Genomic DNA, 27,231 nt, shown 5'->3' on the forward strand with positions numbered 1-27,231 from the left:
CCGGCCCGTTCCCCGTTCCCCGCCCCCGGCCGCGGCTGCGCGCTGCGTTCTGCGCTCTCATCATGGCGGCGCGGGGCCATGTGCAGGACCCCAACGACCGCCGCCTGCGGCCCATCTACGGTACGGACCCCCCGCGCCCCCGCCGCCGCCCCGCCGCCGCCGCGGCCCCGCCGAGCCCCCCAGCCCCCCTCCCGCGCTCCCGGCCCCGCGGCGGCTGCGGCGCCCGCCCGGCCGGGCCGGGGTCCCGCGGCGCCCCGGGGGTGTCCCCTCGGCCTGGGGAGGGGGGGGGGGGGTCGCAGCCGGCGCCGCTCGCAGCCAAGGTAACCCCGGCCGGCGCTTTTTGCGCTGCTGCGGAGGAGCCGGGAGTGGATTAATCCCTGAAGGAGCAGCCGCGGATGCCCCGGAGTTGTGTTGGATGTTGTGGCACGGAGCGGTGACGCTGTTGGGGGAATTAATTGGGAGGCAGGAGAGAAGTGGAAGGAGACGGTGTCTTTAGGAATTGTCCGGTGTTGTGGTGTCCCCGGATATTTCCGAGGGTGTTCTGTGCTGTTGGGGTTGCTTCAGAGGTTGTAGGCAAAGGTTGGCTCTATGCAAATAGGGGAGAAAGAAAAGGAAAACACTTCCCGGGGCTACGGTATCGTTTCGTCCCTAAAACTGAAGATTTGATAGAGATTGAGTAAAACGTTCTTAACTTTTTCAGCACGGATAAAAACCTCTCCCTACAGACGCTGCCCTGGTTTGGGGGCTGGACGTGCTTTGGGATGTCCTTTACTGGGGCAGAGGGATGGTGCAGTACAGGCTGAGTCCGTCATGGGTTCCAAGAAAAGGGAGGAAGATGCTTTTGTTCGATTAAAAGTGTTCAAGTTCATTGCAGTTTGTCTTTATGTAACGGTTTTAAGGTTTTTTCCTTAGTTTTCCACCCCTTCTGTGATTGGCAGTTTCATTGATGTGCAGTTATTTTTGTCATAACCTGTGTAAGAAATTGTATTAATAGAAAAATCTGGGTAAATTCGGCTGATTTTGAAGTAGATGATGTTGAGGATCTCGCCGTGTTCATTTTGGGGGAGAGCTTTAGAATTCCTTTCTGCTCGTTCTGGGAAGGATTATCTGCAGTGCAAGGTTTGAACTCAGGCTGTGGTGCTGCAGAACCCAAAATAAAGTGTGTGATAAACACACAACTTCCCCACATCATCAGCTGGGGAGCTGCAGTATGAGGTCCAAGGTCTGGCTCTGGATTTCAGAGTGTGCTTGGGTTTGTGCCGTGGTTCCCCAGGATTCCTCGACAGCTCTGGTTATCTTTGATCTTGACTTGTTCTCCCTTCACCTGAAGGTTCAGGTGTTGCATTTCCAGCCTTTGAACATCCCCACCTACAGACTAACGTAGGCTGAAGTTTATTTTCCTTTAGCTTCATTTCCTTTGGAAGCTGCTTTGACTTCCAACAACCTGACTTGTTAGGAAAATACAGTCTCTTCATTCTGCTGTGGTTTAGGGAGGTTTGAGGGTTGTTTGATTTACTTTGGGACACCCAAAGCTGAGATGTTCTTGGCACAGCTGTTAATCCCAGACAGGCAGCTCGGTGTGGGGGATAATTTGTGTGTCACTAAACTGGGTGACAGAGCCTTAAATCGAGAATCCTCTGATGTGCTGTTCCACACCTTTGAAACCTCTTCACTGAGAAATCCCCCAAAGTTTTAATGTTAAAGGTGACACAGAGCTTTTCCTAAGTTAAAATACCCAGTGAAGACAGTGTCTTGTGGCTTCAAACTGGATTTCAGGCAGCGGTGTTTATTTTGGTGAGTGTGGAGAGACTGCCTCCTGAGAGGTTTGCTGTGGATGGGCTCAGGAGCCCAATTAGCTGTGCTTTAAATATACACCATCCACCTGGCCACGGGAGCAAACATAGAAGCTGTTGAATGTAAATCTGTAAATCAGAATAGATGCACAATTTGTGCCGAGAATTGCCAAGGCTCACCTCTCAGTAAAAGAGTTCTGGCTCAAAATGGGAAGGACGGTTTTGATGAGGAAAAGGTGTGTGATGTAATTTCAATTAGCTGGCAGGAGAGAGGCCAGAGCAATGTGAGCAGCCCCTTCCCTGGGCACGTGAGGGGCAGCAAAGCTGGGTTTGGTGAGGAAGGAGGAATTTTTGAGGGAAGGGGAGCATGTGGGGGTTATGTCCTGGTCTAAAACTGCTTGCTTGTCATTGTATAATAACATGAAGATCAATCTGAAAATTGTAATTCCGAGCTAAAAAAGGAGAAAATGGTCTGGAGATGGGTTTTCTGCAGCTGATAGTGGGATATCCCCCTAGGAAATATTGATATTTCACAGTTGTGTCTTCAAAACCAGTCTGGTGGAAGAGTAGTGATACTCCAAGGTGACAGGTTTGCTCTGCCTGAGGTTTGGATGCTGTGGACAAGTATTTCCCACTTTGCTGGAGTGTGAGTGTTTGGTTTCTAACCTCCTGCCTGTTAAAAGTCACTGAAAGCCTCCCAAAGACACACCAAATGAATTTCTACTTTTCCTGCTAAAGCACTGGAGCTGCATTGCCAGCAAAGAGCTGTTGCTGCAGAATCCTCTCTATTATGTGTCTCTTTTGTTGCTGTAATGATCTGTATGGAGTAATTACAAAAGCTTGTTTGAATGACTAAAACCAGTACAACGAGATGAATCCTTCATCCCTGAAATGACACGTTTCCTGAATGTTTGGCTTAGGAGGAACTGCACAGGGAAAATGTGGTTTGTGCTGCTGGTGTGACAGCAGATGCTCCATGGTAAAATTGGAGGTGGCTTTCCAGAATGGCCTTGGGTGTTCTGGTGTGATTTTGTGTGTGCTCTTCCTCTGCAGATTATCTCGATAATGGCAATAATAAAATGGCAATCCAGCAAGCAGATAAACTGCTCAAAAAGCACAAGGACCTTCACTGTGCCAAGGTGAGTGGGACTGGGGGGCACCGAGCTTGTTCTGCCTGAGGCTCGGGATGTTCTGCTGTCCCTTTCTCTGGGAACTTCCACAGTGATTTCTGAGCCCTCTGGGATGTCTCTGTTCCAGCTCAGCTGTATCTTGTTTGCCTGAAAACTTGTGCAGACCCCCTGGTAGGGATTGGAGTGTTGGTCCCACCTGAGCTGATTGTCAGCACCACTCCAGGTGACCTTGGCACGTGGGCTGGGCCTTAAAAATGCCTCTTGGAGCCGTGGGGTTGGGATACCCATCTGTAGGCGTTTGGATCAAAACATTTCCTTGGGAGGAATAGCCTGAGGAAAATGTAATAAGGTGAACAGGTGTCCCAGAAAAGCTGTGGATGCCCTATCCCTAGGATTGTTCAAGGCCAGGTTGGAGCAGCGTGATTTATGGAAGGTGACCCTGCCCGTAGCAGGGAGTGGAACTGGATGATTTTAAGGTCCCTTCCAACCCAAAGCATTCCAGGATTCCATGATTTTGGAGGCATTTGCTCTTGTGCTGGTTCACCATCCTCTTTGCTGTGCCCCTGTTGAGGGAAAGGGGTTCTCTTCCTCTCTTTCCCAAATGTGTGACTCTCTTTCTGCTTTTCTCATTTCCCTGGGGGTTTCCCTCTGCACTTCACACCACTTCTACATTTTGAAAACTTCCCCAAGCTGCAGCGAGTGTCATTGACCTGAATCTCATTTATGTCACTTCCCTCTGGCCAGTTAGTGAAAGAAAATTAAGGAAAATTGGCAGGACAGGTCAGTTTGCAGCCTCTGGGTAGAGAAAACCATGTGGTGATGCCTCAGGGCAACCTCAACATTTATTAAGGACTCAGAGCCCTTCTTTGATGCTGTTGCATTTGGGAGTTTTCCTCTCTAGCCACGAGGATTAGAAGCTTAATAAAACCTGGAATTCTGCAGAGGGAATGAGGTGTTTGGGCTGTTCCCATCAGGAGGGAGAGGGTTTCCAGTTGCAAACTGTGTCTCTGAGAGCTGCCTGTGTTGTGTCCACAGGTGCTGAAGGCCATTGGCTTGCAGAGGACTGGCAAGCAGGATGAAGCCTATGCCCTGGCACAAGAAGTAGCAGCACTTGAACCCACAGATGATAATTCCTTGCAAGCACTGACCATTCTCTACCGGGAAATGCACAGACGTGAGTTTGTTCCTCTCCCAAAAAATCTCTCTTTGTGTTCTTCCAGAAGGTTTGTGCCCCACAGTTTGGTGGGAAATGCGCAAAATCCGGGATTTGTGTATGTGAGAGACTGTTAAGAGACCTGGAATTGAAGTGATGCCTGTTGTAGTGCCTGTAAGGCTCTAGTGATCTTCATAAAGCTAAAAAACCCTCGTTCAGGCTTCTCATGAACACGATTGTGTAGCAGGTCCTAAATGAAGCGTGTTGATAATGATCCAGCAGCCTGGGAGTTCACTTTTGTAAAGGAAACGACTGGAATTTGTTGTCAGTAGAGTGACAGCTGACAAATCCCACAGGGTGTGATGTAGTCAAGGGGTTCAGGCCTCAGGAAAATGGTGAAAAACAGGAGGGAAATCCTGACCTCCCAGTTTGACCACATCAGCTTTGTCAGGTTCCTCACAGTGATTTGTATTTTCAAAATACTAAATGTCAGTGTTGGAGTAAAGTTTCCTGTGCTTTTCTGAAAGATGCCAGACCTTCTATCCTGCTTTTCTGCAGCTTGAAGAGTTGTTGTTTCTGGCAGCTTCCTGGGGAGTGTGGTGTGGTGGTACCAGTGTTTACTGTGGAGTTTGGTGGGTGGTACCACCAATATTTATTGTTGAACTGCTGGAAAAATGATCAAGGGTGAAACAGCTCCTGAAAAGGGTGTTTGCATCAGTCTGCAAAAGAGCAGTGCTTACTTTGTCCCAGTTTATGTCTTTGTGTGTTTGTGGAGTTAAAGCATCATTTGTTGAGTAATACCAAAATTTTTTGTGTATTTTTGACTTCAGCATAAACCCCTGTGAATCACAAGAGCCTCTCTGTGACTGTTAACAAATTTAAGCCGAGCTTTGTAACTTTTAGGTTTGTAACTCAGGAGCTGGTGGGTGTGAGGCACTTCCACTTTTGGTCCTGCAAGAAAATTGTAATTAGATGTTTTATATCTCTGTGTCAGGGGTGTATAAACTGTGTGAAAGACAAATTACATTTGGTTTTCTGTCACTGCTCTGAGCTACAATTGTTTGTGTAAGAAAAAAAATGTGGAAGGATGAAAATGTGAGAAAGTTTTGCATATTGTACTATCAGAAGTATTTTGTCATGGTAGACCTGCTATTAAAAAGTATAGTGTGAAGTAATTGTTTAGAGTACTGATATAGGCAATTGGGAAATAGCAGGGTGTGATTAATATAAATAAACCTGTGATAAGAATAATTAATTTGCTCTTAGGCTCTGAAAGTGTTTGTTTTGATACATAATTCACGTGGAGCAGTCATTCTGCCAGCAAGAGAAACCTTCATTCAGTTTAATGCTCAAAAATAGACAAACTTACTTTAAAAATAGACTTAAAATTCTTCTGAACAGTTCAGTTGCTGCTGTTGAACTCTGTTTTGATTTAAGTCTATTTTGAGGTTTGTTTGGAGTTTTTAAAGCACTTTTCTCCTTTGCCTGATGTTTGTAGTGCTTGGGGGCCACAGCAGCATTTCTGGGGCCGATGAGTGCAAGGAGTTGCTGTTCAGAGCATCCCTGGTGCTCTTTAGGGAGCTGTGCTTTAAAATATTCCCAAGTTGGTCTTAACTCCAGCATCTGGTTTTGGTTTAGCCGAGCTGGTGACTAAACTTTATGAGGCAGCTGTGAAGAAGGTCCCCAACAGTGAAGAGTATCACTCCCACCTCTTCATGGCCTATGCCAGGGTTGGAGAATACAAGAAGATGCAACAGGTATGACCAACAATTTGTGTTCTGGATGGTTTAGAGTGTGTTTTTCTCTCTCTCTTACTCTCATTTACTTGTTATGAGTAATCTTCCAAAAAAGCTGAGCTGGCTTAATGCAGAAGTTAAACTCTTGGTTGGTTTTTAGAAAGAGGCTTAAACCTCATATTTTAGGGGGTGGGTTGTCTGAAGACAAAAGTTTTCCTAAAAGCTGGGCCTTTTACTGGTCTGTGGTTTTGTATTGGCAATGTATTGCAAAGGAATTCTGGAATAGACACATCTAGGAAGAACTTCGGATCCATGTTTTCACACCTGATTCCCTCCTTAGTTCTCTGTTAACTTTAGAAAGATAAATCCTCCCCGCGCTCTTACTTGAGCATCTAAAATACAACTTGTATTGATGTCATTCAGTGAAATAAAACTAAAAAGCACTTGAGATACCCCCTCTCAGTTGGCAGCACAGTGTCACACTGGTTGGGTTTGTTTTGATCCCTTCCAAATGAGGTGCCTGGAGAATGCCTATAAATGGAAGATGATTTTCAAGGCCTGTGTGCTCACTCTTCTGTGTAAAAAGGCACAGAGAGCCAAGAAATAAATGCTAAACTCCCTCTTGTTCCTGCTGTGACTTGAATTTTTGCACAGGTTTGGCTTAAATAACTAAAAGGAGTTATTGGTGTACCTGAAATGACAAAGTTCATGTTACAACCCAAACTTCAGATGTGACTGATCACAATCACGAAAAAATGCCACGGATAACAATAATTAACATTTATGTGACCTTTTGTGTGTCTGAAGTGACATAAAAATGTGGATCTCGTTAAATTATCACTTTCAGTATCAGTTGAATCAAATCATATTATCAATATCCCATTGTCAGAGGGGGATGTTGGCCTGTGCTTTTGGATTTAGAGATGCAAAGAGAGTGTGGATGGGGACGGATTAGGGAATGAAAAGAAACCCCAGTGTCCTGTGCTCTGGAGTATTCCAGCTGAAAATCCTGGAAAAGGCCAGCTGCAGTCAGGGAATTGGCACAAAAGTCCAGCTGTGGTGGTGTAGACTATTATGTAGCTTCTTAAAATTAATTGCAGATTTTGTAGGGGTAAAACTGTTGTCCTTTTGTTAAGTGCAGGCACTGTGAGGGAAACGTGGGAATAGCTGTTAATGTGTGAGGGAAAATCATGAATTCTTTGGCTCTGCTTGGATTCAACCAAGTTTTCTGCTTGACCTTTTCTCCCCCTGCTTTGCACGTGGAGGCAACCCCAAATTTGGGGTCTGAGTGTGTGTGAAGTGAGTGTTGAAGGGCGGTTGGTTCCTCGAGGCAGGCGTGGGTTTGGTGTGTCCTTCAGCACTGGAGGTATCCCCTCATTCCTAAAGAAAAGATCTGCTTCCTCCTGGAGTTACCACTTCCAGTTAAAGCTGTCATCTGTGTAGGCAATCAGTGCTCACTGCTGCTCCTTGTCAGACCTACACAAAACCCTTGGAAACATTTCCAGCCTCCCTTTTCCTTAGGGATGTGTGTCAGGAGGGAAGAGCTCACGGCTGGGGAGAAGTCCTCCCATGTGCTAATCCCATGTTGTCCATCTTGAGAGCTTGGAAACCATTCTATTTCAGGAATGATGAAACTTGTGTCTTCTGTTTTTCAGGCTGGAATGGCACTTTATAAGATTGTTCCCAAAAATCCCTATTATTTTTGGTCCGTGATGAGCCTGATCATGCAGGTGCGTACAGTGTTGGGTTTGACTGTTGCTGCAGTGGCAGTGACGGTGCAGAAACATTCTGAGGGAAAATAGAGATGATTTTGGGTAAAATGTGGGTTTGAGCTGTTTCTGGTGTTGGGAGAAGGACTGAGCCCTCCTTAAGTAGCATTTTTGTTGTGGTCCAAAAGAAAGGCTGAGGTGTTTTTATAGTCCAATTTAAGTGCTGCTTTTCCACCTTTATACAGCTTAAATTATTCTCTCATCTGCACTAATACCCACCTGTCGTTTTGGCAGGGACATAATGAATAAATCCTCAGCTCTCTGCAGTTTCTCAGTCAGAATTGTTCCTCACTAACGAGGTTATAAAAGCTCTTGGAAGGAATAAATGAGAGCTCTGGAATTAGCAGCAAGTCTGCAGGAATAGGCACAGATCAGCTGTGCTGATTCTGGTTGAGGCAGCACATTTGGGCACTGATCAGACACAAAATCAAACAAAAATAAGCTTGGAGGGTTTTAATCATATTCTCTAAAATCCTGTGCTGTGTGAAACACAAAAGTGTTCTGGCTGCATGTTTTTACCACAAGGTTTGTGTGCTCAGACATGCAGGGCTCTGGTTGATCTGATCAAAAATGAGCTTTTCTGTGTAGCTCTGATTTTATTGCTGCCTTTTCCCAGAGCAGTTGCACTCTCAGGTCACAGATGGCAGCTCCAAACAGGTGGCTGGGGGCGATTGGAGCACCTGGGTTGGTTTTTTTTTCCTCTTCCAAAGTGAAAAGAGCAGTGGGTGGGACATCACAGAAAGTTGCTGAGCTGTTACAATAATCCCTCTCTTCCTCAGTCTATCTCAGCACAGGATGAAAACCTCTCCAAGACGATGTTTTTGCCACTTGCTGAGAGAATGGTGGAAAAAATGGTGAAAGAGGATAAGATTGAAGCTGAGGCTGAAGTAAGGCTTGGTTTGAACTTTGTTGAGACGAGGAATGCACTGTTAAGGGAACTCGATTGCCTTGGAAAACTTAAAATAATCAACAATGTTCTGGAATTGAATGTGAATGTAGGGGACAGAAGGAAAACCAAAAGCAGGGCTTAGGAGGGCCTTGGAATGCTGTGGCTGAGGCAGTTTTTTGGTGTTTGATTTGACTGATGAAGTGCTTTGCTCTCTGGGAGGCCCCAAGAAAAACCTGAAAACTAAGAATGGAAAAAAAGACCTAAATTTGAGTGTTGCACCCTTTGGGATACTAAAGATAGCTTTGCAGGCCTGGTATCCCCTATTTGCTTTTTTGGCACACCTGGGTATGATTTTCCTGGCAAGTTTCATTGCAGTGTAATGTTTCTTTTAAGGTGGAACTGTACTACATGATCCTGGAACGTTTGGAGAAGTATAAGGAAGCCTTAGATGTTGTGAGGGGAAAACTTGGAGGTAATTGATTCTTCAATAAATCAGAGTTATGTGGACAATACAGCAGTTCCTCTTTGCTTCAGACTCGTCCACTGCTTCAAAAAAATAAGTATTTTAGGAAGCCTGACTTAGCACCAATTTTAACCTCAGTGTAAACTCTGGAGGTGTTTGTGCAACTTGGTTTTATCCACTTGTTTATGGTGTTTAAACACTATTCAGTGCTGAGCTTTGCAGTGGCAAATTGGGATCATGTTCTTGGTTGTAGCTGCTATCTTCAAAAACGAAAAGTCTTCAATATCTGCATTTTAGGGGAGTTTAACTGAAGATTAAAATGCACTTGCAATTGGGATATGAAGGCTTCCATAGGAAATCTTTCTATCCTCTGAGGGCCTCCCTGCTGCTGTGTTACACTTGGTGCTTTGGTGCTGGGCTGGAATAAGAAGGTTTATGCAAGGAGTAGGGAAGAAATGCAGGGATGAGCTGAGCTTTCTGTGTTTTTTGCTGCAGAGAAGCTGACGAGTGAGCTGCAGAGCCGGGAGAACAAGTGCATGGCCATGTACAAGAAGCTGCACAGGTGGCCCGAGTGCAACGCGCTGGCCAGGAGGCTGCTGCTCAAAAAGTGAGAGGGGATTCCTGCAGTCCTGCTGAAAACATGGAGCAAAATCGCTGCTTGGTTGGGAATGGCCTTGTTTTGGTGGCTTTTGTGGTTAAAATAGGAGGCTATCAGGAGGCTTTTCCAGAGATTGCACTCCAAAGCCAGACATGGTGACGGTCACAGGGAGAGTCAGGGTCAGGACTGGAGCTGCTGCTTTTTCAGGCAGAATTTAGCAACACATTAATGCAATAAAAAGTTGTTTACCTCCTTATTTCTAAATTCTGTGCTGATTGTCCAGCTCTGACTTTGCAGTTCCCATCCTGTCCATGATTTATGTTTAATTCTCTACATCTAAATTTCTCCCACTTGGCCAGACTTTATCACGGGGAATGCGTGTAATGCTTGGAACAGATGCATCAGGAGACAGAACATTCCAGTGTGATCAAATCTGTCTCAGAACTGTCAGGAGAGATGTGGTGTTTGCTTTTGAATTTAGCTGTGCTCTCATCTTGGACATAAGTTAAATGCAGGAGAGAAACTTCTGCCTTCACGTTTTGTGGGGATGTTGCTGAGCTCTGACTGGAATGTGAATTTTAGGAGGAGAGTTTGTAGCTTGCCTCAGTTTTGAATTGAAATGGTTTTGCTTAATATGTTTCCAGAAATTCAGGATGAGGGTGCTCCTAAGATTTGAGACCTTTTCAAGGGGAAACATTTTTATGATTACAGTTGGGATTTTTCTGTAATATGATTTTGTGCTATTCCTTAATTAGCTTTGGCAAGAAATGAAGTTTTTAACTGTTAATTGTTTTGGCAATTCCCTTAATTTTGTCCTGTGCCTGATTTTTGTTTCAGCTCAGATGATTGGCAGTTTTATATAACATACTTTGATTCAGTGTTTCAACTCATTGATGAATCCTGGACGCCTCCAGCAGAGGAAGAGCAGTAAGTTGAGAGTTTTGCTGTGGATTTCTTTTCCCTTTGTGCTACAGCAAATTGTTTGGATTCATATATTCAATATTAGCGTGACTTCTTGATGTCAGAGCCCAAATGATGTGTTTTCCCTGCTTTTTTGTGTGTTTTCCATGCTTTTATGTGGAGGCTGGGAATAGCTTATGGAAGCAGTCTGTTCGTTATAGAACTCTTCCAGCTCATGTTTTCTGTGGCGATTGAGTTGGAGAATCCATCATTTCCCTCTCCTGGGAGCGTGCTGAGCGTGTGTTATCAGTGGGAACTCTCCAAGAACCTTTTGTCTGTGTGCTTGCAGTTCTCTGGAAGGAGAGGTGCACTGCTCCATCGAGCAGGCTGTGAACTTCATCGAGGAGAGGATAACGGAGGAGTCCAAGAGCTCCCGGCCGCTCCGGGGACCGTATTTGGCCAAACTGGAGCTGATCAGGCGCCTGCGACACAGAGGCTGCAACGATGAGTACAAACTGGGTAAGAGCCCCTGCCTGGTGAGGAGTGGGGCTGTTCGTCCCTTGGAGAGAGGGGGAGAGAGCACAAACTTGGAACAAACTTTCTGCTGAATCGCTGAGTTAAATACAGTGTTCATTAGGAAAAAATACCTGCTGTTCTGTATGTAAAGAATGTTAAAAGCATTGGAAGATGAGCTTTGAGAAAACGCAGGTATTTCCAGACTGCTCCAGGGCTTGGAACAGCCAGCAGGGAAGTTTTCAAAATGACCTCTGGGGTCTAGGAGCATCCAGTCACTGACATTGTGTTCCTGGTGGAAAGTCTTGCTGTTGACGCTGGAATCTCTGGGTGGGTTTTGATTTAAGTTTTTATGGCAGCAGTGCTGGGTTTTGCTTTTTAAAAACCTGCATTACAAAATGGCATTTAGGGAATCAGTGAAAGGGATGTGATTAGAGCAACATCTGTGCTATTTCCTAATTCCTTTTGTTTTTCCATCCCAAAAGAAGCCGTGGTGAGATAAGCGGAGGCTGCGTGTGCCTGCTTGGATTGCTGAGCTCTTATCTGCTAAAGGAGCTTGAATGAAGCTCTTGGGCTTTTTTTAATGTGTCCTTGGTTACCAGAGACATTGAGCCTCTGTTAAAATCTGCAGTAGTGCAGCTCTCTGTTTTCTAAATTGCTCTGTAATCTTGAAGGGGTTGAGGGGGGAAAGGCATGAACAAAGATTTCTCATAGTGATTTTACAGATTCCACTTGTACTGGAGCATGTTAAAAAGGTGAGCTGGCCTTTTCCCTAGGTGATCCAGAAGAACTAATGTTCCAATACTTCAAAAAATTTGGGGACAAGCCCTGTTGTTTTACTGATCTCAAAGTGTTTGTGGATCTCCTTCCACCCAGCCAATACACAAAGGTAAGGAATATGAAGAAGTGCTGGCAGGAATTGCAGTGGTGGTTTGCACTCTGGTCCCTTTATCATGAAATACCTGTGGATCATATTAAAAGACTGGAAACACCAATTTTTTAATTTCTGTTTGAAATTCAGGAACTCTTTATGCTGTAGAAAATATCATGAACATCTGAACACTTGAGAAGTTTCATTCAGAGAATTTTTACTGGATGGTTAAAGCTAAGTTTGTTCCTGCAAAGTCTCTGATCTTGTATTCCTTTGGCATTTTTATTTCCATTTTTCAAGGTGGCAGGGTGCTTTGAGCTCAAAGTTATCTGTTTAATGGGAAAAAGCTGCCCCCTCATTTCATGGAGGGAAGGTGTCACAGATGTTTTGCTTGGCTCTGGCAGTGCCAAAGAAGGGACATGCTGACCCCACTCCGGGGGTCGTGGAAGCACCTGTGGCAGTTTTTTCCAGAACCTCTTTCTGAACAGCTCTCTGGAACTGAAAAGCTCATTTGTGCAGAGTCATGAGCAGCCCAGAGTGACTTCAGCAGCTGGGAATTCTGTCACTCACCCCAGTGTTTGTCTGAGCCATTGTGTCCAGGGCTCAGCGCTGGGGAAGGCAGGGAATCTGGGATCAGCCAGAGCCTGGGGATAAAATGTTGGTAAACAAAGTGTAGGTAGAGAGGTTCTCTTGGTTTATTAAAATATTTTTTGACTCCTAATGCAAGCTCTTCCCACAGCCCCACTGCTCATGGGACTGGTGGCTCTGGCACAGAGGGGTGTTGCTGATGTTTTATGTTTAAAGGTGTGTTTTTAGCCCACTGGCAAGAAATGTGGCCAGCAGGATCCTGAAATCCTAGTCCTGGAAATGGTGATTCCGTTGCAAGGGAGCCCTGAAGTACTGAACAGCTTCCATCCTAACTTTCCAGGAAACAAATTCTAAACTAGGGGTGAAAAAACTATGTTTAATAATAGTTTAGACTACAGTTTTGTCACAGTGCTCGTAAAACCATGACTCTGACTCTAAAACTTTGTCTGCCCTTAAAACTGGTGCTGATTTACTGAATGTCTTCTGGAATATATATAGTGTCAAACTGATGTATTGGAAAGTTTTCTGGCTGTCCCTGAAGCAGCATCTGCAGCAGTTTAACTTGGTCAAGGACACGAGGAGCTGAGGAGGTTTCGTGGTGCTGAAGTGCTGATGAGTTTTGAAATGAGAGTTCCACTTCAGTAGCTGAGATTGTGGTGATCTTGCTGGGCCACAGACATGTGAAATAGTCCAGAAATAATGGTCATGACACCGACCTTGACTTCCTAGAGGTGTGAATTGGAGAGTAGAGCCAGTGATGTGGTTGACCTTGCTCAGCTTGGCAGAGTTTCAAACTGAAAAGATCTGTCAACACAGCACTCATCAAATTCTTTGGGAAAACTGGAATTGGTGTGTGTTGTGCTTGGTGCTGCTCCTCTCTGGCTGTTGAGCTTTTTGCCTCAGGCTTGCATTTGATGCAGTTCTTACATGTCAATACCAAGTGTAGTAAAGCTGAATTCATTGGCTTTAACTCAAATTTAACTGTTGGATTTTAGAGCAAGAAGCTGCTGCCCAGCCCTGTGTGTTGTGAGGAGTCTTCTGTCTCCCATTAAAACTAAACAATGAGAAGCTGCTTTTCTTACAGCTTAATTCCAAAAAGAAGTCATTAATCAGAGTTGATGACCTCACTGAGTACTGCGCTTTACTTCAGAGCTGAGGGAAAATGTAACACTGCAAGCCACCATTGCCTACAAGTGTGCTGTGAAGCCTGTCAGTAACTAATTACTTTAATGCCTCTTATTACCATGAATGTTAACAGGTGCTTGAACTCCCTGGCAGTGTGAATGAATTGGAAACCTGCCTCTGATTTTTCTTCCCTCCATCTGTTTGATGAAACTTAGTAAAACCTATTGAGTGCAACTCGAAAAAAAAAAATCTCAAAGGCTGCTCTTGAACCACTGATTCAGTGTGACATCAACATCGATATTTCCACCTTGCTTTTTTGGCTTGATTGGAGGGAGGAAATGCTGCTTCCCATTGGTGCAGCCCTGCAGCCTTTGCTTTGGTGTTTCTCGTGCAGTTCATCCGGCAGCTGCTGGACGTGATCCCGCTGGCGGCGGCGGCCGAGAACGAGGTGGCTCTGCCTGGTGACATCAAGGCCCTGCAGCAGCACCTGTGTGTGGTGCAGCTCTCCAGGCTCCTGGGGATCTACCACGCCATGGAGAAGAAGCAGAAGCTGGCGGTGGTGCGGGAGCTGATGCTGCGGTACCGCCACGGGCTGGAGTTCGGTGAGGAAAATCTGTAATGCTGGTAAAACTTGGCTTTGTCCTTTCTGATTCTACCCTTCACCTTCCCTGAATTGTGGTTCCTTTTAATTTTTTTCTTTTCAGGTGTGTATCTTAAATGAGGCTTTCCTGGGTAGTTCAGATGGTCTGTTTGTACTTTGCAGAATTGCCTGTGCTTTTAGGCAAAGCCAGGTTTTCTCACTGGTGTGCATAGGACACATTGGTGATCAGGAGTTATTTTGTAAATCTTGCAGCTGTGGGAGTCAGTTCTTCTTTCAGCAGATGTCAGTGTTTGAAGTGCCCCAAAGGCCACTCAGTGGTGTGTACAGTTGTTTGGATTTTAAGACAATTCTGAGTTTATAAATGAAACTGTGGTGCTGTCTCTGATCGTGGTGCCACTCAATAATCCTGACTGTGAGATCAGCTGGCAGCACTGTTACTAATTCAAGGGGTAACTGGTTTTTTCTCTTTTTAGGGAAATCTTGTTTGAAAACTGAATTGCAGTTTTCAGATTATTACTGCCTGCTTGCAGTTCACCTGCTGCTTGATCTGTGGCTGGAAGGTACGTTCCCAAAACTGTGCCTTGCTTAACACCTCTGCAGGAGGTTGCGAAAGGCAGACTGTGTCCCTGTGGCCAGTGAGTGCCTGGTGTGGCTTGTTAGGCCTGGAGCTTTCTGGGTTGTTTTTTGCAATATGAGGTATTTCAGGAGTCCCTCTGATCAGCTGGTGTCCGATCTGAATCTCACTGACCTCTAAACAGATTTAATTTTTCCGATTAATTCCTTTTTTCTCTCCCTTTGCATGAGTTCTGCTGACAGCTCCTTTCTGATATTAGAAGTGTTTTGAGAGTGTTTCTTTCTCTTCTGATATACTTTGCCTTTTGGATTCCTTGTTTCTAGACTTGCTGGGACCTGTTCCCTGAATTAAATTTGCCTCGGCTCCACCCCTGCTCCTTGTGTTAAGTCTCTTAATGCCAGTGTCCAGTGTGGGACATCCACGTGTATATTCCTGCCCTTCCTTGTAGTTACCTGTTACACCCTTGTCATTCCCAAGGAAGATTCGGTCTTTAACCTGAGTAAATCCATGGTCAGGTTCCTGGCAGGAAGGTGGATGTTGGCTCTTGAATTCCTGGCTCTTTTGCGGTGTGCAAGCTGGAATTCCCAAACAGTCCAGGATTCATCAGGGAAGGTCACTTTGCTTGCAGTGTGCTCTGTGCAGATGTGAGCTAGATATTCCCTGGGACAGATTATTCCCCCATCATTCCCTCAGGGAGCAGCTGGAGTGCTGGAGCAGGTGTTACATTGGACCATCTGCACACTGAAATCCCAGGCAGCGCTCTGAGCATTGTGTAACATGGGGAAGGGAGTTGTGCCGGGGGTGCTCGGCGCCTGTCCCTGCTCACACCTGCCTGTGTTGTGTCTGTCACCAGGTGAAGAGGCGGCCGTGTGGCAGTGCCTGACTCTCCTGGAGGAAGGGCTGTCTCACAGTCCCTCCAATGCTCAGTTTAAGCTGCTGCTCATCCGGATCTACTGCCGGCTCGGCGCCTTCGAGCCCGTCTCGGAGCTCTACTCCAGCCTCGACGCCAAGCACATCCAGCACGACACCATCGGGTGGGTGGTACATACTGAGAATAATCAGTCCTGCTGCCGCCCATCCTGACAGCTGCAGCATCCACATTTCAGCAGATTGTCACATTTTCGCGCGCTGTTGTGTAAAGTGTTCTGGGATTTTGGGAGGCACATCCACTGCATGCTCCCCTTTTTTGTAGGGTAGCTTCCCCATGTGGTTTTGATGTGTGTTGGATTTTTTTAGAGTATTAATTAATCTGAAGGAAATTGGTGGAATGGCTGGCTGGCTGCCAGGCAGAGCTTGGTGTTCCAGCTTGGATTGTTGCTCAGCAAAGCCTGGGAGCACCAGCAAAAGCCAACACACCAAAAGCCCTTGGCTGGTGTGTTTGGGGGTATCTCACTGAGCAGCTCTTGCACACTTGAGGTGAAGACAGAACTCTAAGCCCTCACATACTGCTTTTAAAAAACGGAGAATTCATTCCACTGAAAGCCTGAACTTGCCCATGAGTGCTGTTAATGCTGTTAAATGCCCAGATGGCTCCTGTGCAGCTGTTTGCCAGGGCAGTGGCTGACGTTTGCCTCGTGCTGTTTGTTGCAGTTATCTCCTGACGCGCTACGCCGGCTCCCTGGGCCACTACGCTGCTGCTTCCCAATCCTGCAACTTTGCACTCAGGTTTTTCCACTCCAACCAGAAAGATGTAAGTTGAAAGAAACTCCCCCCATAACTTTGTAACACAGCAAAGTGTCTTAGAGAAGCCCTGTGCAAGGCTTGGGGAAATGTTGTGGTTTAAAACATAACAAAGAGCAGTGGTAGGTGCTACTTTGTAATAAAAGGTTGCTTCAACCTCCATTTTCTACTACAAGTTTGTGACTTTCTATTACCTGAGGTTTTGCTTCAGCTTCCTTTCTATTAAAGCCAGTTTTAATGCTCCTCGTAAAACAGGTAGGATTGCTTTTAAATTAATGCTTGTGATTTTGTGCAATAATTGAAGTGGAATGTCATGTGGAAATAAGTGCTGGTGTCATAAATCTGGCATTTTGGAAAGTTCTAGAGCAGCCAGGGATGGTGGGTCAGGATGGGGATGGCACATGATGAGTCCTTTATGTTACAATCACTGGAGCTGTGTGTTTTAGTGGATGGTGGGGGGTGCACGTCACATTAAAGGGACCATCCCATTCTGAGGAGTGAGAATATATCCTGTGTATTTAAATTTTACACCTTGGGCACTGTTGAGAGGTAGGTGAAGAAGATTATTTTGATTTTCTAAGAAACAAAGGTGCAATCCAGTTGTAAATCTGCCAGTCAGTCACTGGCTAAGTTGGCTCCCGAGGCTCTGCAGTCACACAATTTGCTTTCCCACTATGCCAGCAATAGATAAAAACCACGGGAATTATCTGTACTGAGTAGTAAAGATGCTCACACAGAAATCACTCAGAAGTAGCAGCCTTGCTCTGTTGGCAGCCCAGGTGATTCCTGTGTACAGGATTCCCATTGCCATTTCCCTGTGCCTGGAGAGTACATGCTGAGTTCTGTGAGCTGTGTCTGACACACAGGTTTTCCTGAGGGATGCACGTGGATTGTACAATGGGATGGGAGCTCGCTCTGCTCTGCATCCCTCAGTTGCTCTTTTTTTTTCTGCTTGCTAAGAGGCTTTGGATTCCTGGGAGTGAAGCCCTGGATCCAGACAGCTTTTTTTTTTTTTTAACTGAGGTGTAACTTTTCAGTCTCATTTAAAATTCCTTTGGTGGATGTTAATGAAAAACATCCCTGGAACCAGCTGTCTGAATGAAACCCACGACTGCTGGGCGCCAGGTGGAGAAGTTAACTGAAAAAACTTCTGGATGTGATTCCTCTCCTTGGGAATGCTGTGCTGTAAAGCATCAAGAAATCATCTTTCCATGGAAAACAATGTGCAGCAATTGAGGTGTGGTTCCCTTGGGAGCAGGTTATTCTCTGTGGCATGAATGAAGATGCTTGTGGCAGAGAAGAGTTGGATGTCTCCAGTGGCTCAACATCTGTACATGGATGGTGATGGCTGCATTCCAGGTGCTGTTGGCAGGAAAACACAACTCGTGTTCCAGAAATCCCAAAAAGATGTTGCCTTGCTCCTACACCTTAAAATACTGGAATTTCAAGAGGGGCAGAAGTGGTGCAGCAGGAGGACAGAATTCCTCATGTGACAAGATGAGGATGAGATTCTGGAGCCCCCTCACATCTTGGAGACAGTGTTGCAGCCAAAGGACCATGAGCTGTTGTTGCTCTCAGGTAGCCAAATCTCTCCTGTGTTCTGGACACTTCCAGTGGTTGTCTCCTTAAGATCCTTTTGTTGGGAAATGCCTCTAAAGCAGTTCTTGCAACCGGGAATTGCAGGAGGCGAAGGCTCAGTTCAGGGTGCTGTTCCCTGAGGATGGTGGTATGACAGGCGTGGGGATGAAGAAGGATTCCTTGCCATAAAACATGTCACAAGGTCAGGATCTGCTCCCAGTTTCTGACTGCTGCAGTTCTGCTGGGGTTGCCCCTTCATGAGGCAGCTCCCACTCAAGCCTTGTAACCATATCTGCTGTGTTAAAGGAGGATTATCCTTTAAAAGTTCTCTTTTTACAGATTTCTGGTGCTGCCTGCTCCTCCCTAGGTCGATGCTGAGATAGCTGGAATGTCACAGCACAGAGCTGTGTGTGGGACTCTGCCTGGAGCAGGAAGTGTGGGATGTAAACCAAGTGGTCTGGCATAAAAATAGAGCTCCTGAATCAGGCTCCTTGCTTTGGATAAATCCATTCTCCTGACTTGCTGAACTTCACAGCCTGACGTGAATCCTGTGTCAGAGTGGTCCCATGAGTAACAGCCATGTGGGATGCTGTGCAATCCTGCCACTATTCCTGCTCTGGGAGACGATGCCAAGGACAGGGAGGAGAGAGAAGGCAGCATTGCTATATTTGGCCAAAACTAAAAAGGCAATTTTATCCTCCTTGAGATAGTCCTCCTTCAGCTATGCAGAATCACCAGTAATCTCTCTAATTTTCTTGTGTCCATCCATCTTTAATCTCTCCAGATACTGCAGGCAAACCACTCCACCGTGTCCGGGGGGGATTTTAAAACCACGTGGATGCAGTTGAATTAGAGCCCATAGCCCTGACAGTCACTTCTGCAAGGCTGTTGATCAGAGGGTATGTTGTTGAATATTTGGCATATTTTTTTCATTTGGTGCAAATAACCAAATTACTTAGGGAAAAAAAAAAAAGAATAAAGACAACTCCTTAGAGGACTTTTCTTGGTTTGGAGGGAAAGGAAAGGTGGTTTGGTTCTGTGAGTGTTGCCTTCTGGTCTCTCAGAGCCTTCCAGACAGGTTGAGTCTGTTAGGACCATACAGAATTCAGTTAAGTGGAGGCCTTTTTTGGTGCCTCTCATCTTTAGTGCAGTTCATAACTTTGTTCAGAAGAAAATACTTGATTTGCCAGAATTTCTCAGTTGTGGACTAATTCTGATGTAAAAACTCAGCCATTCCTCATGGCTGGGAGCAGAAATAGTTCACTCTGTGTTTACAGATAGACATTTTCACTAAAATACTGCTTATTTGGGGCTCCTTCATCATAAAAATCTCTTTTTTTGGAGATTGCTTGGACTGAAGTGAAATATTGGCTGCCTGCCTTGTATTGCTGCATTTCATCAGAGGGAAAGCAAAATATCCCATCGACCCTGAGAGTTTCCTTTGGTGTTTGTGTTGTGCCATGTACACACTGTGTGATGCTGTATTCAAAACTTTAATAAAAAAGAGAAACAAAAATTGTGTGAGTAATTTTTTTTTTTTTTTTTTAATCTATGTTGTGGTGATATGTGATGCACATCCAAGTCAGTTCCAGAAAATCTGGGATATATTTCTTTTGCCTGGAAGTATTTCTCACCATGAAATGATGATTGAATGGTTTCAGTCATGCATCTAAAAGGAAAAGGAAGGAAAAAAAAGTCTTCCAGAAGCATCTCTGTGAACTATTTTTCATTGTGGTGACAACATTTAGTGTTGGTTTGGTTGTTAAACTTCACTGCCCATGGAGCATCTGGGCATTCCCAATTTAAAGTAGCAAAACTGCTGGGGTGACTTGGAGAAGCAGAAGTGCAAACTTCTCCCAGGGATTGAAGATCTGCCATGTCCTGCACCTCTGGGCTCATAAAAACCACAGAAATGCAGTTTCTTGGCAGTGATCTTGTTGGTTATTCCTAATTTGGGAAGTCACTAATGAGGGCTGGTGTGTGTTGTGTTCCAGACCTCAGAATACATCATCCAAGCCTACAAGTACGGGGCGTTCGAGAAGATCCCGGAATTCATCGCGTTTAGGAACAGGCTGAACTCCTCCCTTCACTTCGCACAGGTTCGCACCGAGCGGATGTTGTTGGACCTCTTACTTGAAGCAAATATGTGAGTACAGCTCCTGCAGGGGAAAACTGGGAATGGGCAGAGCACGGGCCAAGAGGGACCTTGGGGAGTTGCACCTGCAGAGACCTGGGAGTTGAAGCTCTGCCCCTAAAGCTTCACTCTGCTTTTAATGGTCTCAGGTTGCACCGAGGAGGTTTAAAATAATTCCTTCATGGAAAGTGTTGTCAAGCATTGGAACGGGCTGCCCAGGGAAGCAGTGGAGTCACCATGCCTGGAAGTGTTCAGAAAACGTGTGGGAGGGCACTGAGGATGTGGTTTATTGGTGACCATGGTGGTGGTGCTGCTGCCTTGGTGGTTGGACCTGGTGATCCTAAAGGACTTTTAAACTTTAAGCATTCTGTGATTCTGATTTGCTGTCCCTTCACATCCTTGTCAGTGCCATGTGTGTCACATTCCTGGCACAGGGAAGAGCTGAGCAGTGCACACAACATGGTCTGTTAGTGAGTTGTTTTCCCTTTGCAGTGATCAGATGTTTGATTGAGTGCTGCTTGTTCTTACCTACAGATCGACCAGTTTAGAAGAAAGTATAAAGTCCATGAGTCTGAGCCCAGAGGAGGATGACATTCCATGGAAAGATCTGCGAGACAACAGAGACCTGACAGTCCTGTTTAGCTGGGATCCAAAAGACAGGTGAGTAGAAATAACTTCAACTCACACATAGCAAAGAAATTCCTTCCAGGGTAATTCCCATATTTCAGTGTTCCCTGGGCTGGCTGACTTAAGCACCATCCACCACTTCTGGCAGTACTGCCCTTTTAGATATTAATAGTTTTCTGAATTTCTGACCACTCCTTCCTCTTCATACAGAACTGGAGAGCTTTGGGTAGGCTTTTGTGCCTGGAGCATTTGCCTGAAGAGCTTTGGTGCCTTTCTCTAGGGACATTTCTGAGGAACATCGGAAGCTCTCCCTGGAAGAGGAAACCCTGTGGTTGCGAATCCGGTCCTTAACTTTGAGGCTGGTGAGCGGACTCCCAACTCTTGGTCACACCATCCAACCAAAGAACTCTGAAAAGACTGCAGAGAACGGTGTCTCATCCAAGATTGACACGATCCGAGCCCTGCTGCAGCAGCTGGAAGCAGCGGTGGATTCAGGGAAGAAGTTTCTAGAACAAAAAATCCAGGTACCAGTAAGACAAAAGCTCTCCCCAAATGTTGACCATGAATGCATCGTGCAGGCTGCAGAGTGCCCTTAACTGCCCCTGGGTTTGTGGTGTGTGACTGACTGGGAGATGAGCCAGGCACTGGGTGGGATGAGGAAAAGCTGCAACACTTTTATCTTTTTCTTTGCTTCTTGCCTAGTATCCTGTCCTTGGCCCTCCTCCTACCCGAATGGCTGGCTTCTTCAGCAATGGCAGCTGTCAGTGCCAGACTAGCTTGTTTTATCTTGTTAGTGATATTTATGAACTAGATACCAATGGCTTAGGTAAGTGTTTGGGGCAGGGGTTTGACCACATTGCCGTGGTGTGTGGTGGGAGGGAGCCACATGTCTCTGTTTAGTCTGAAAACTGCTGGGCGTTGGAGGATGTGGACTCAAAACTGTTACTTGTGTGTTAATTTTCTGTCTGACACTAAATTATCTGAGAGCCAGTGCCTTCATTTAATGTTTTATGTAAGTCTTCATTTTTGTACAGTATATGTTGATTTAATACTGGCTTCTCTTTGAAAGCAGTTGCCTTTACTTTTGACTACTGACACTAAACTGCATTTAAATGCCTCTTGGTGTTCTGGAAGCAGAAAATACAGAAGTTTGTAGCTTATCTTTTTTTTTTTTTTTTTTTTTTTTCTTTCTTTTTTCCAGAAGATTCCGCAGAAATCCAGGAAAGAATAGGGAATAGTTTCAAGTCTTTAGTAGAACGACTGACAGGTAAATGGTACTTCAAAGAGCAGGCACTAAGGCAGAGCTTCCTGGCTGTCTGAGGATGGCTGTGGAGTGTCTGCAGGGATGGGCTGTGGTGATGCATCTGCAGACCCTGTGAGAGCTTCATAACAAGGCTGGGATTGCCCTTGGCTTGTGTGCTGAAGCTGCTGCGTGCTCAGAACGTGCTGTGCCCTTCAGTGCATTTATCTCACAGCCTGGGCAGCTCCTTCTCCTGGTGCTTGGGTCAGTGGGGGCTCATCAGGGATGTGGAAATATTTGTAATGAGCCAGAGGAGATGGAGAGGACTCATTGTCTCAATGGTCAGTGCCCTGACAGTTCTGCATGCTACCCTCAGATACCTGTTGTACAGAAAATGCACATTTAAGATGATCTACTTCATCCTAAACAAGGCTTTTCTTTTTACTTTTCAGACTTGTTCAATAAATGTAAAGGTGATTTGATTGAAGTCAGAGATGGCACCTTGAAAACTCATCCAAACCTGCTAGAAAATTTAGTCTTCTTTGTTGAGGTATGTTTTTTTTTCCTCTGGAAGCTAGAAATTTGGGAGTACTGTGAGGTAGAAATGTTGGGACTAAAACACAGTGAAGGTTTGATCTCAGTCACTCATGGGAACACGGATTTTGTTGCACATTTTAATCATGCTGAGTTTTACCAGGAACACTAAAATGAGTTCAGAAGCCTCCTGTAAATGTAACTTAGAACATACTTGTACCTTTTTTCCAGACGATCTCCATTGCCCTGTGGGTATCGAGTTACTGTGACAGTGTCCTCCGACCTTTTAAATCCAACCTGCAAAAAAAGAAGAAGAAAAAAAAAGAAAGCAGTGTAGCAATGGTACAAACAATATTTCTTTCTCTCTTCTCCCACCCCTAAACACAGCTTATTTATACTGAAAGAAAAATCAGGATAGATAACATGAACTGGTTTTCATAAACTTGTGGAGATTGATGTGGGGTAATGATTACTTGGGGCTGATTTTGGCTGTTTAAAATCAAGTGGTGACGTGTCATATGTGACATCATGTGACAGCTTTTGAATGGGAAATACAGTTCAGAGTGTCACTGACCTTCCTGCCTGGAATGCTCCACAGTAAACTTGTCAGCTGGGAGTGTTTATCTGGGTGGGTAAAATTATAGCTTAGCACTGGTGGGAAGAAGAGAATTATAGACATTACAAAGTGAGTTACATAAAGTGGACATTAATGTGTGTTTATAAATTAAAGATCTGTGTTTGTTTTTATAGCCACCTGTATTTACCCATTTCCTGGATTATGTAACTGAACTCCAGACATTAACTTCCAATGTAATAGATCATATCAAAGGGCTTGAAATCATTCTGACTGCACTAAAACTTGAAGAGCTGTCCTTCAAGGACACTCTGCTTTTACAGGTAAGAGATTCCCTGTGCAAACACTGTGGTCCTCAGGAATTTCCTTTTGGTGTTTGAGATGTTGGAGAAAGTTTAAAGGGGGGGGTTTAAACAATTGCTGTGGAGTGAGTGATTTCTCTTTTATACTTTGCAGGAAGAAAAAAAGTTTACAAAGACTGTGCAAGGGAAGGTCCAGAGCAGTTACCATCACTCAGTTCAGGAAATTGGAGAGCTGCTGAAAAAGAGACTCGATACCATTAAAAAACTAAAGATTTGAGCAATGCATCCCTGACAGACTCCACAGGGGAGTGACACCAGAGTCCCAGACAGAAGCAACATCCACTCTACCATCACTTTAATCCAGAACTTCCTCATAATGCATGAAGGACTTAAAATCATGAAACAATTTTTTTAGGTATTACAGATGTATTGAGCTGATTTAAATTATTGTACATAAATGAGAAGCAGGGACCCTTCCCGGGGTTTGACCACTTTTTATACATGTTCATAAGCATATTGCAGCAGGAGAAAATTCACTTTCTTCCCTTTTGATCTCTAGAACCAACTGGAGATGGTCTTTAGAAGCAGCAATAGCAATCCAGTGTAAAGCATCTATCTCCAAGGATATTTTCATCACCATACAGTGTTCATAATTTTTGTATGGTCCTTGCCTTAGAAATGCAGGAATTGTAGATCCACGTTCAGCCGCTTCTGATGAACTGAGCCCAGCTTGGAACTGCCTGTTTTGTCTGCAAACCACCTGGTCCTACTGACAGAATTCCATGTGTTGGTCCATCAGGGAGAGGTGAGGCCTCTGTGGTGGGCTAGGAATCATCTGTGCCCAGAGCTGGGGCAGGTTCCTCCAGGAGAGAGTGGGAGGGAGGAGGTGTCTGTGCACACGGGTTGTTTTCTGCAAATGTGATGAGGAGCAGACTTCAGAGAGAGAGAGAGATGGGAATGGGTGTTTCAGCAAAAAAAAAAGACAAAACCAGAGACCTTGTATATAATGGCTGCAGTGAAGTGTAACACTGCGCTGGTATCCTGTCAGTTTAATGTCAAACAGCAATGTCATGACTTTTTAAAAAAGTGTATTTAGATTACTGAAACTTTAAGACTTCAATATTTTAATAGAAATGAAATCCTATTGGCTTTGGTTTTAAGTTGGCAGAGGTAACTTTTGCTTCCGCTGTGGTCTGAGGCTGAGATCCTTTTTGTACCTGTGTGCTTGCTTTTTGCAGTTTGAACTTTGATTATCCAAGCACTGGCTCATGAAGCTTTCTGTTAGAAAGTGTGACCATATCATCTGCTCCCACAGAATCTGCATTTCTGCTGGGTTTTTTCATGTTCAAAGAGCAATGCAGCCTAAAGTTGATAGGCAAAAAAAAAGTTCGTGTACCTGCAATACAAGGGACAGGTCAGACTCAACAGATTCCTCATCTCCTGGTTTAGAGCTGCAGGTATCCGAGTCTAGATTTAAAGTTTGAAAAGAGCTGACTGCCTTTGTCATCTCCTCTGTTTTGTTAGTAATGCTAGAACGTTGATGAGAGTATTTTTTTAATAAATCCCCTGTATTAAAAAAAAAAAAAAAAAAAAGTCCCATAGCTGCTCTTGCTGGATTTAGTTTTGCTTTACCCCATCCTGAAAGGGAAAGAAGAAGAATGTCTGCAGGTTGTCAAATTGTAAAGGATGTCCTGATGGTTGAATCACAATGTCTGGTAAGTGCTCTGGGCTGGAGGAATACCAAAATGTGTTAAGTCTGTTTTATAGTAATACTTTTACTGGGAAAAAAAAAAAAAAAAAAGAAAAAAAACCCAGAACTGTAATGTTGTATAGAAATACCTTTTTTTGAAAGAAGGGTATGCTCCTTAAATTAAAGCAAGGCTGGTGAGTGAAGGTGATGCTGTCAGATGTGTAGGGTGAGTGAAAACAGCCCCAGTGCTGAGGTGGTGCAGTTCAGAGCAGCCCTGAGCCAGAAATGGGCACTGCCCTTCTCAGCTACGGGGACACAGTGGCAGTGCTGCTGTCCCTGTCCCCTCCCTCCCCACAGCAGTGCTGGTTCCAGAGGGCTTTGCACAAACACCAGCAAAGCTGACACAGAGGGGACAGTCCAGGGCTGATCCAGGCTGGAGTTGCCTTCCGCTGCTGCTACACCAGGTTGAACTCAGTCGTATCAATAAGTGATGGTGACAACGCAAGTGAGGTTTCAGGTTAAGAGAACCAAGCGTTTAAAATCCTCCTGTGTGCCTGAAAGCAGAAGTTGGGTTTAAAAAAAGTTTCCTGCATCCTTTGAAAGCAGAACTGAAACTGCTGGGGGGACTTGTGTCATCTGAGGCAGGGGCTGGGACAGGACGGAACCATGGCTCGCTCACTTCCAGCACAGGGAATGCTGACTGTTCTCAGTGCCAGCTGCTGTTCTTTCCACTTCCAGCCACTGGGAATGACAACCTTGTCAAACACAGAACTTTTTGGATTACCCGGTGTTTTCTAAAAGCAGAGGCCATCTCTTCCCAAGCTGTAGTTTCTCTAGGAGGAAACTGTACAAAAATGACTCCGTACTGACTGACTGGGGGCTTGGTTGAGGGAGAATTTCTCTCCCCCTATAAATTGTGTACAGTTAAATATATTATATATTTCTTACGAAAGAGCATTTCCCCTCCAGAATATGTCCCACACGGACCTGGTAAGAAATTCAAGCTATAACCCATTGCTGCTGTTCCCCTTTTTTCCACTCTTAGGGTTTGTTTTTGTTTTGGATTTTCTTTGGGTGATGAATTGAAAAACATACCTAGAAGAAGCTACCAAGACTACTGTTTACAGACTGAAAAAATACTGCTTTTATACTACTGGGATCATGAGCCACGATCCTTTTACAGATTTCCTCAACTCCTCTCAGCTTAAAATCAGTGTCTGATGTAGATAAAGGTTGGAAATCTCCTACCCTGCTTTGTCTACACACAGGACAAACTGTACAATGCTTGTTTGTGTTGTCCATCATTTTTGTACTTTTTAACTGTTCAAAATTTGCATTTATATTTTGCAATCCTTGATAATCATGATTTTATTTTAACGGCTAGTAAACTTAGGGAATTTTTTTTTGTTGTATTTGCAGCCTTATCTGAACTTCCTCTTCCTTGATTATTGTTAATTTATGACTGTAGGAGATATGTACGCCTCAGCCTTCTACAGACTTAAGTGACACCACTGCAACTGAACTGCTTTAAACTGGATGGGTTTATAATTTATATAAAAGTCAGTTTCGTTACAAATCGGTATTGTTGCCTCATTTTTCTGCCTGGCTGGTCTGGATGCGATCAAGTGCTCATCTGCACTGTCTTTGTAAGACCCATGGTGAAGCCAGATTACGCTGGTGCAGGACAAGCAGACCCTGCAAAGAGGAAAGGTGGAAAAAGAGGGGGAAATGCTCATTGTTTTCCATCTGGGGATTAAGTGCAGAATGATGTCTGCTGGGGGGAGGGAGTGTGGATGGGTCAGTGTTTTTACTTGATGAGCTGTCAGTCTGCTCTTTATGCATTGCTTGCTAGCTTTTCATCCAGTCTTTTGATGATAAGGACACGTTGTGTCCACACTTGCGTCCAAGTGCAGGCTGGCAGTGCATGAGATCTCCCATGGCAGCACAAAAACCTCTGCTTGAGAGGGCTGCGGCAGTGCCCACCTGGACAGAAACGTACACCCACAGCTGCTCCGCATGGCCCGATCCTGCCTCCTCCCCTTTCGCTGCCTTCAGCCGCTCTGTTGTCCTTATTTCACCGGCACCAGCGGCGGCCCCGCGTGCTGTCCCCGGGGTCGCGGGGCTCCTGTGCGCGCTGCCCCTTCCCCGCACGGCGTGAGACTCCCGCCC

The 27,231-nt window shown here is 45.1% G+C and overlaps 1 protein-coding gene across 3 annotated transcripts; it reads left to right on the top strand.

The window, feature by feature from the left end:
• The first annotated feature begins 32 nt into the window (after window positions 1-32).
• On the top strand, window positions 33-26,638 carry NAA25 (N-alpha-acetyltransferase 25, NatB auxiliary subunit). Of its 3 annotated transcripts, none has more exons than XM_032127958.1 (24): window positions 33-120; window positions 2,847-2,932; window positions 3,959-4,097; window positions 5,715-5,833; window positions 7,468-7,542; window positions 8,361-8,468; window positions 8,864-8,942; window positions 9,429-9,540; window positions 10,369-10,458; window positions 10,781-10,950; window positions 11,721-11,833; window positions 13,923-14,130; window positions 14,603-14,689; window positions 15,557-15,737; window positions 16,294-16,393; window positions 19,956-20,107; window positions 20,630-20,755; window positions 21,003-21,246; window positions 21,425-21,548; window positions 21,924-21,989; window positions 22,415-22,512; window positions 22,728-22,838; window positions 23,247-23,393; window positions 23,527-26,638. In XM_032127958.1, the coding sequence occupies exons 1-24, from the start codon at window positions 63-65 to the stop codon at window positions 23,647-23,649; spliced, it is 2,916 nt and encodes a 971-aa protein (XP_031983849.1). In that variant the 5' UTR covers window positions 33-62; the 3' UTR covers window positions 23,650-26,638. The 3 variants fall into 3 exon arrangements, with proteins under 3 accessions (XP_031983849.1, XP_031983850.1, XP_031983851.1); XM_032127959.1 differs by having other exon boundaries at window positions 21,927-21,989; XM_032127960.1 differs by lacking the exon at window positions 8,361-8,468.
• The last annotated feature ends 593 nt before the right edge of the window (window positions 26,639-27,231 follow it).

This window comes from Corvus moneduloides, chromosome 18, assembly GCF_009650955.1.
Source record: "Corvus moneduloides isolate bCorMon1 chromosome 18, bCorMon1.pri, whole genome shotgun sequence".
Lineage (NCBI taxonomy): Eukaryota > Metazoa > Chordata > Aves > Passeriformes > Corvidae > Corvus > Corvus moneduloides.

Bases quoted from the DNA above. Each gene is read 5' to 3' on its own strand.
- NAA25 (XM_032127958.1), top strand. From the start codon at position 63: ATGGCGGCGCGGGGCCATGTGCAGGACCCCAACGACCGCCGCCTGCGG. The intron at 121-2,846 runs GTACGGACCCCC...CTTCCTCTGCAG, and splicing joins CCGCCTGCGGCCCATCTACG to ATTATCTCGATAATGGCAAT. The intron at 4,098-5,714 runs GTGAGTTTGTTC...GTTTTGGTTTAG, and splicing joins CTACCGGGAAATGCACAGAC to CCGAGCTGGTGACTAAACTT.